General features: G+C 39.9%; 1 protein-coding gene across 4 annotated transcripts in view; it reads left to right on the top strand.

Moving 5' to 3' along the window:
* Window positions 1-761: 761 nt before the first annotated feature.
* neto1l (neuropilin (NRP) and tolloid (TLL)-like 1, like) overlaps window positions 762-9,656 on the top strand; it is a 66,477-nt gene continuing 57,582 nt past the window's right edge. For 2 of the 4 annotated variants that reach the window (XM_051410339.1, XM_051410340.1), the window contains exons 1-4: window positions 776-1,877; window positions 2,693-2,749; window positions 2,856-2,990; window positions 3,418-3,666. In XM_051410339.1, the coding sequence (XP_051266299.1) occupies window positions 1,850-1,877; window positions 2,693-2,749; window positions 2,856-2,990; window positions 3,418-3,666 (469 nt within the window). In that variant the 5' untranslated portion in view covers window positions 776-1,849. Of the gene's footprint in view, window positions 1,878-2,692; window positions 2,750-2,855; window positions 2,991-3,417; window positions 3,667-9,656 lie in introns of all 4 variants that reach the window. The other 2 variants (XM_051410341.1, XM_051410338.1) reach the window with 2 other exon arrangements.

Raw genomic sequence — 9,656 nt, 5'->3', positions numbered from 1 at the left:
TTAAGAGGAGGACGTTAGAGACAATTGTAAGTCTTTATCTTAGAAATCTCAAGAGGGTTTGAGCACTAGAAAAAGCGCACACAGAGAGAGAGAGAGAGAGAGAGAGGGAACAGTCTTTGTACTCAAGTCTGTCATGGGCATAACAGCATCCTCTATCAGGGTGGTTTATTAACAGCATATTTTAAGCTGATCCAAATGCTAACCAGTGGCATTAACATACACACAGAGGGACCCAGTCCAAGATTGCCTCTGCAGCAGGAGTATCTGAAGATGGATATTGTCTGCTGGGTGCCAAGACTATTTTGGGAGCCTGAGCCCCTGACTTGTCCCTGGGCACCCTCTGATCAGCTTTGTCATCAGGTGTGAGAGCGACTACACACAATACATACCCGACACTCACACCTCAAGAAAAGTAATGGTCCACTTTTCTGAGAAAGCAAAACATAAAGAGAAGGGGGGGAAAAATGCAGCCTCTCTGTCTCCTTCGCTGTGCCTCTCCATTTCTTGTAGAGAGTGGAAACATGGGAGAGCAATTTGAAGATGTCTTCCATGATAACCTTGAAGTGGGTGGCAGTTGCACCATACTGTAGGGATGTTTGCTGTATTTTTAGGGTACATCCCAGAGGCACCACGCAACCAGAAACAAAGCTGGGACTGTGAATGAGTAAAAAGCTAGGATTGAAAGACAAGCTTTGATGCTTCTAGTTTCCACAGAACAATTCTGTATTTCTATTTCTATTCCGCAGGTTTTCCATGTTTGATCACGCTGATACAACTCACTCTTTGACATGTGTGGGTTATTGCTTGTTCATTCAATTTACTATCTCGTTGGCTTTTCTGCTTACCTTTCCACTTTCGTTGCGTGGCAGATCGCGGCGAGCTGAAATGAATTCTGCGGTGCGTACTTATTGTTCAAACACACAAATACACACACACACACACACACACACACTCGCACGCACCTACATTAGCGCTTCCCCACTTTTTGACTGGTGCGTGTTCGCGTGTGCGTGTGTGAGTGTGTGGACGGAGTCGTGTCCTGGAGAAGTTTCCAATGCGTGCGTCAAAAGTACGTGAGGATTGCGGCGCATTGGAAGGCTGTAGTGTTGAATGAAAGGAAGGAGGAGGGAGAATCATACATTAACTCCTGCAGGCTGCGGGGACTCTCCAGTTGATAGAAGCCAAGACAGGAGGATGCACTCTGAGAGACACTGACAAGCTTTTTTTTGTTTGTTTTTTTTCTTGAGAAACACCGAAATGAAACCCAAACGAAAATCCACTTAATTCTTTTTTCTTTTTTTTTTTTTTTTTTTGGCTACCCGGTGTTTTCCAGGGGATTTTACGCACCCAAAAGAGAGTAAAGAAAACGCTGCAGAGATGAACGTTGCGTGGTTGTACATGCTCCTGAAGGATCCGCTCTCCTGATAAAGGGACCAAAGAGGACAAAACAAGGCTGTCCATGATATTTTCCAAAAGAAGATTGCAAAGGTGGAGCGATTAGAGAAGGGCTGATGACGGGACTATTAATCCTTTCAGTGCATCAAAAGCACCAAAGGGCATTTGAAACGCTTGGATGGAAATCGGGCGAGTGTTTAGAACTGTTTTTGGTTCTATATGAAACTGGTGATTAGTTGATGTGACAAGTCTGCGAGGATTTTTTTTTTTCCCCACTGAAGATTTTAGTAAGGAAGTAAATGTGCTTGTTGTTTTTTTTCCCCATCGAGGGGTTGTATGGTATGAGCGGTTTCCCGGTGTGAAAACTCTCATCTCAATCTTTTTTTTCTCTTCAAGTATTCCTAAATCTAAATGGAATTAGTTGAGTCTGAAGCCGTTTGTGAAAGGAACAGACATGGTACATGGGCACAGCTTCCATCACGGTAAGACATCACCAGCTGAAGCACACTTGCTCAGAGCTATTATTGCTTGCTTATATCCTAAATAAGTGTCTTTAAGACAAGAGATAAGAGCAACAGATAAAAGTCAATACAAACAGAATGGGTGTTTCTTGGGATGAAACGAATAGCACGAGGTGATAGACAGAAATACTGCATCCTACAACCTGTAAACTCACAGTTGAAGGTCACACTGCAAGTTCTTCTAGGTGTTTTTCTTCTTCTTTTTTTTTTGCATAATTTTTATTTTAAGAAGAAAATCTTAAGAAACTGTGATGTATGGCAACTTATGATGTAGATGTTTTGGTAGTCAATTTATATATATATATATGTTTTTGTCATGCTATGGAACATGTTTATGTTATTTTTAAAAACTCATATTTTTTAAATAGAGTTTGGTTAAGGCTTATGGCTGAAAAAGGCTATAATTATTGTATGTTTGCACAATGTCACAGTACCGGCCTATAGGTTTATCAGCATTGTAAAGACTTCTATTTCTTGACATTACAGAATATATTCATCACCATAATAATATACTAAGGATAGCTTGCTATTATGATTATTTCAGGTATTGCTGTTTTAGCATTCTTTAAGGTTACAGTCAGTGCAGGTTTAGCATTAGCATAACGCTGGTGAACAGTACATGAGATCCAGAAACCTTTAAATTCTTGTTCCTTGCTGACTCAAACCTCCCTCAGCAGAAATCAAGCTGTGCACAAAACAAAGAAAATAACAGAAAAAACAATATGTGCATGTCACAGTCTTCCATCAAAAATGTAATCGTCTTTCTCCTCGTACAGTTGTTGCAAGTCTTCTCATACTTGGGTTGTCTGGGGCAACAAGGAAGGATACAGCAGGTAATCTCCATCACCACAGCCACACGTCTTTACTGCCTAAATATCCTCTCCTTCAAAGCTTTAAGTTCTCACTTTTCTTTTCCTTTTGGCATGTATATATTTTTAGTGAAAAACAATTCTGGAGTGAAGCCTGCAGGTCAATGTGGAACGTGGGTGAAGGAACCAGAAGGAGGGCTCTTCACGTCTCCCAATTACCCAAACAAATACCCTCCAGACATAGAGTGTGTTTACATCCTTGAAGGTAAATGTTCTCTTTAAGCACAGCAACAGTGAAAAAGGTGCTCCAGCTATTTATTCTCTAAAGTTAAAGCCTTCCCGGGGTTATCCTGGGGGACACAGTAACTTCTAAGAGGATAATGACATGTATTTGTTTATTAGACAGTGAGAGGCTACTTCAGGGCTGATATTTTTCAGATTAGGAGGCGATACTTGATCGATTGGTGCGGATAATGAGGTTAAAAAACTACCAAAGTGAATGTAGAAGCTAAAGGCTATCACAGCTCCGGGGTGTTACAAGTGAATTGAGTAACAGCCAGGATTGGAGGTGTGTATTGAACATGTGGGCCGGCCGATAATGAAACAGGTTGAACGCTCATCAATGAAAGCATGACTAATATTTCACCCCCTGCTTTGTGCTCGGTGGTAATTATTTTCCTTGTGTCTTCCAGCCCCCCCAAGGCAGTGTATTGATCTACACTTTGAGGAGAATTATTCAATCGAGTCCTCTTGGGAATGTAAATTTGACAACATCGAGGTTCGGGATGGACCGTTTGGCTTCTCCCCAATTCTCGGACGGTACTGCGGTCAGCACAGCCCGCCCGATATCAGGAGTAGCGGCCGATATCTGTGGATAAAATTTGTTACAGATGGTGAACTGGAAGCGGTGGGATTTTCAGCAAGTTACAACTTCACTGCAGGTAAATTTTTTTGTAGCTGTTTCTACCTTACTACTGTTGTCAATTCCTTTCTTTTTTTGTAAGCACATCTGTGCTTTATAGCTCTAACAGCAAGGCTCCGAATGAATAATAAACATCATCCAGGGAACTCGTCCTTGTGGGACCCTTCTGCAGTTTTATTGATTGTCTGTCTGCACACACTCAGTATTTCCATTGGCAATATACTGTCATTGGCTGGGACACTCTTGTGATTGGCCTGGCTGTTGTGTCTTTTCTCTCGATATCTGGAGTGATGTGGAGCACTGTCAGATTTGAATTCAGTTCAGCAGCACCACACCTCAGTTTACAGGGCTGGAAGAGGTCGAGAACACGTGGCAAACTGATCAGTAATGTCGAACAGAATCGTGGTAATTATGGATGTGTGTAAAACCTCCGCTTTCTTAATTTGTCTCATCTTTGGTTGAGCTCCCATTACTGAAGCAACGTGAGGATTCATGACAAGGAATCAGTGCATAACCATGATTTAATACTCGTTCACCTACACTTGACTGGGTTTAATAACACTGTCAACTTTTTCAGTGTGTTTGATGCTTGAAAGGCACAGTGCCAGGAAACAGGAACGGTATGCCAATTCGTCTCCACATTCACTGCACCTTCAGGGATATTTTACCACTGGAGATTTGTGTGTCATTGTTTATACGAGGAACACTTACGCAGTACATCGACCTTTCATCCGAAAAACATGCTACTAGCTACAGGCTATTGAAAATAAAGCTACTGAGGTGAAGAGGGACTATAGATTTATCTCTCAAGTCTTTGTGCGCGTGTTGACATCATGATCGTGAAGCTGATCACTGGAAATTACGGAGAAGAAGTGCAGTCAGTAGCAATGAAATCTACCAAGGGATAAAGTGAAGGACTTCACACCATGGATTGTTAATCAGAAGTACTGCTACTTTTCTCAGATTTGTAAGAAGTTAATTATAAAACTACACTAAGACAAAACATCTGTAGCTGTGAGAGTTATACAGTCAAATTCCTCATGCAATTCAGAAAGGAGTTGGAAAATAAGTGCAAAGAAAGTAAAACATGAATTGACATACATTTCAAGAGAGTGTCAGGCATGGATTTTTTCTGTGTTATAGAGATTGCTGTCTGCTGAGGCATGAATCTCTTATCCTGCAGTTGTAGTTGCTCTGTCAACTTCAATTTCAAGTTTTACAATTTAGAACTTCCCTTGTGATAGGACAAATGTGCAAGGCTATAGTTTAGTAGCTAAACATTTACTACAATAATTGGATGGCTGGCATTCTAACACATATTAACCATGCTGCCATTAAAGGAATAGTTAGACATTTTGGGAAATATGATGATCCTTTTTTGTGTGTTAGATGTCTTTCACTGACTTTGTGCACCTCTATAATAACCTTAAAGCTCACTAAGTAGCACTATATCTTGTTTGTGTAGTCAGTACATAACTTTGGTTTTCGTACAGCTAACCAGCTAAGCTAACTCGCTGCAGGTGGTATAGCTTCATCTAACAAGAAAACAAACAAGCGTATTTCCCACAATCTTGATTTCTATAATTATGTAAGCTTTTAACATGTAACTGTATTTTCATGTTGACATCTACATGCTTGTTCAGTGAGGGATAGTCTGCAAAATTGTGTGGATGGACATGAATAGAAATGGAAGTGCAGTATATAAATACAAGAAATATCACTATTGTAACTTCGAAGAAATACTTTAAAGAATTAGATCATTTGTTATTTGCAGCCTTGATAGTTAGAGAATCCAGCCCACATTTTCTGTAATGCGCAATTCAAGTATTGTTTCCTCTGCCTGCTTCTCTTGGGAGTCTCATTGAAAATTTGCTGAGAGGAAAGAAAAAAGCTCTGCCTCTCGACTTGATAGGAAATATCTGTGGCATATGATTTACATAATTAAAGAAGATAAAAGTCCTGAATTCACTCGACTTGATACTCTGAAATCTGGCAGTGTGAATAGTGTCTCACATCTGCAGCTGCTCTGCTAACCATGCTAATTCACACAGACCTCATCTGATGAATGGGAGAGAAAAAATGAGGCAACAAAGGTGACATGAATCAGCTCCTCTTACTCTCATTGCTCAGTCATTTTAGGAGCTGAGAGATAAAAACTCTTATGCCTCTCCTTCACATTCTGCCAGTGTCCTTTCAGAGCCTCATGCTCTTGATGACTAATGCGGTTAGTACAGCCGGCAGTGAATGAAGGAGCAGTGACTGGAGTCTCACAATATCCGGTGTCATATTATATGTTGAGGTACTTCAGTGGAGCACTTAAAGTCTGCAGATGCTATGCATTCAATTTATATGTGGCATTAGAGGAAGTAAGAGATGCTGGTGTAGACACTAGAGATTGACTCATAACAGTGACTAAATGAACTTGGCTGCCACAGTGATGTGATGCGCAATTTATTTGTCAAACAAATTACACCCAGATGCATCATACTTGCGTCACAGAACTTTTACAGCAGTCCTTTTTACCTCTGCAGAATACATTGTAGCTTGTTTTTGCAAGGGTTTGAAAGCTGTAAGGGGACCATTCACACAACTATTTCCTATTGAATTAACTCAGCTACAAAGACACACTTTCAATGATGACACTGTCTAGCACCTGTGTAAGAATGAGTACACGAAAGCTTACCAAGCCGTGGAGTCCGTCCGGCAGGCTGCATGTCTGACTCACTTTAGTTACCTGACTCAATGAGTGTACCTTACACTGTATTCAGGAAACACCTCTGCCCACCAAACACATGTGGGCTCCCAGATGAATCATAGTCACAGCTCATGCATCCCATTATATCCCAATACTCACTCTGTTGTATATTCCAGTATACTTGAAAAAACAGTTTAATAGTTTGGGAAATACGCTTTTTTGATTTCTTGCTTGCAGTGAGATACCAATGCACATAAAATATGAAGCCAGTGCTAGCAGTTAGCTTAGCTTAACATGCAGACTGGAAACAGGGGTAACAGCAAACCTGGCTCTGTCAAATGGTCCATCTACTAGCAACTCTAAAACTCACTAATTAACATTTTACATCTCCTTTCTTTAATTTGTACAAAAAAAAACAAAGAGTGAACACACTTCCCTTCAGATTTACTATTGCAAACAAGATTGCCAAGTAATGAGCTTTGCACCCCATAAACACCTTGTAGACATATGTTAATGCTAGGTATAAATGCACACATTGGGACTGGAACGTGATTAGATAAACCAGTCCAGTCATCTGGAGATTGGGTGGAAACCACATCCTTAAGAAGAGTTGAAAGCAATTTAAAACGTCACCTAAATCTGCCAATTCCTGCAAGCTAAATCAAGCCTGTAATAGCAGTAGCTGTAATAGCAAGTTTTCCCTTGCAAAAAAAGAAACTCATCCATTGCATTGCTTCAGTTGACACTGGGACATGCCACAAGTCCCGCCTGGCTAATGTGCATATTGAGATCTGATCACAGTATGGACAGAATCAAGCTAATGAGAGCACTTTAAAATATCCCGGTGTAAATGGGGCCTCATACAGAGCTTGATTTTTTTGGTTTCTAGTCTAGTGTTCTAGTCAGTAACTTCATATTTACTGTACAAACATGAAAGTGGTGTCAGTCTTATCATCTACCTCTTGGCAAGAAAATGAATGAGCCTGTTTCAAAAATGTTGAACTTTAAAAAATGTCGAACTTAAAAAAAAAGTCCTTTAAGTGCTTACTGATGCAACATTAGCGAGTCTCTCAAAAATGGCAAATTGCAGTTCACATTTAAAATTCAGTTGAGTCAATTAAGTGAGGGAAGCCTGAGACACAAGGGTAAGTAGTAAACCACACACAAGAAGAGTGGTTTAGGAAACAGCTGGAAGCCTCAGGGTTAGGGCAAGTGTCAGGCAAGGCTGTGTTTGAATTTGCAAAATAATTCCTGGGATTATTTCTATTTTTGTTGTTCTTTCTTTCTGTCTTTCTCATTATTCTGCCTAAATGTATTCATGGTGAAGCAAATATTTAGTTTTGAAATTGTGAGCCAGTGTCTATGTGCTAATTTCAGTAGTGTGGTTATACAAATGGAAGAAAAATGCACATGTGAAGTTGCCTCCCCTAGAATCACATCATGTCTGGAAGTCGGCAACAAAGCCAATGTGTTAAATTTTTTGACAAGCAGCCTGTTAGTATAGGCACATACAATTGCAAGTAGAGTAGCTGAATACAGCATGGGCAGGAGGGAAAATTACTGAGTTGAGAAACCATTGTGTGTGTGTGTGTGTGTGTGTGTGTGTGTGTGTGTGTGCGCGCGCAAGGCTGTTGTGGGATTTGAGCAGCATTCTGCTTTTCAGGATCGTCCTAGGGCGCCGTGACCTTAGAACCCTGTGGACTGGTAGATTAAGTGGTGTTTCAGCACCTTAAGCCAAAGCCAGAGCAAATAAAAGCTGCAAGTTCTCTCCCTCTTGCTCCCTGCACTCTGGCTGTTTGCAGAGCCAAGACCTGGTGGTGAGGCAGATGCTGCTATATGGCAGTATTTGTACATTTCCTATGGATATACGGTTCCTTTATTGAAAACACTGCGGAGATGTAAAGAAATATACATATACAGTATACTCATGTGGCCCATTAGGTTTTATGCTACTTCTTAGATGTTATGTAAATCTCTTTTGTGGGTCTATGTACATTTAAAGATGAAATATAACAAAAAGGACTTGTGTAGTTATAATATTTAAGTATTTTTTTTACGTATTTGGTTAACATATTACTGGTTGTCAAGTGTGGACTGGGAAAAATGCTTGATAACATTTCTTGAACCTTTACTCTAGCATTTATAATTAAAATGTGGAAATTATGCAAATATGCGCCAAAAGCAAACTTATATTCATCACAGTGAAAAACGCTCTCTATTTTTCTCTCGTGTCATGAAACAGTGAAATGGAAACTGGTTAGCATGCCATTCAGCCTCCTTCAGTAACACTGAAACTGTATGTTTTCTACTATTAAGAATTGAGGCCATGACTAATGAATCTAAAATCAAGATGACACTGATTGATCTAAGTGCCTTATAGCCCACCCAAGCTCTAACTGGACTGAGAATCTTTTTTGCAATGAAATGAGTCAAATGGCATTTAAGATTATAGCTGGAATAGGATATATGGGTCTATCATAAAGGAGGCAGGGCCATGAGATTGAACCTAGATGGGCTTTAACTGGAAAATTGAAAATTGAACCGTACTGATCGACTCTTCATTCTTAGAGCTGGACAGAAAGTTCAGTGACTTCCCAGTTTCACATCTGCCTCCAAAGTCATTTGCCAGTGGCAACACCCGACATTTAAATGTTTGAGTCGCTTTTTGTTCAATTGCATCCACTGAACTCTCAGAATGAAGTTTCCAAAGACACTGACATTCACCAGACTGGCGGGAGGCCTGTTATAATTTATGATGGTTATCATTTACTGTAGTTTAGTACAGAATTGAACTCCAACCTATGTAATATGATGAGACAGAAGTGACGAACATATGCGGTCGACCCATATGGGTTTTTAAATGGCCGATACCAATGTCAATATTTAGAGGGCAGGGCGACCAGTTGCCTATATGTAATGCCGATATCAAAACATCTATCATAACTATCATATAACAATATAATATACATGGATATATTAGCCAGTAACATGTTTTACATTAATGAATGAATGATAATGAAAAAAACATTGGTTTATTCTGTAGATATCAGAATGTGATTTCGTGTATAGGCCAATACCAATTATCTCAAAATGCTTGATTAATCGGCCGACGGACGGTCTGTCTATAGGGGCTTTTTTTTCTGAAAATCCAGATGTTTCATTACCAGTCAAGACCTGGGTAAATGAATGCTAGCATAAGGCAGAATTCTTGGTATTTTACCTTATTGCACAACATGACATTTACTTTACTCAAAGATAAAGATGGTAAAGAATAGTCACTGTAATCTTGAAAATCTTGACAGGTATTTCTCATA

Source organism: Dicentrarchus labrax, unplaced genomic scaffold (assembly GCF_905237075.1).
Source record: "Dicentrarchus labrax unplaced genomic scaffold, dlabrax2021, whole genome shotgun sequence".
Classification (NCBI taxonomy): domain Eukaryota; kingdom Metazoa; phylum Chordata; class Actinopteri; family Moronidae; genus Dicentrarchus; species Dicentrarchus labrax.
This window is presented reverse-complemented; position numbering and strand designations above follow the sequence as displayed.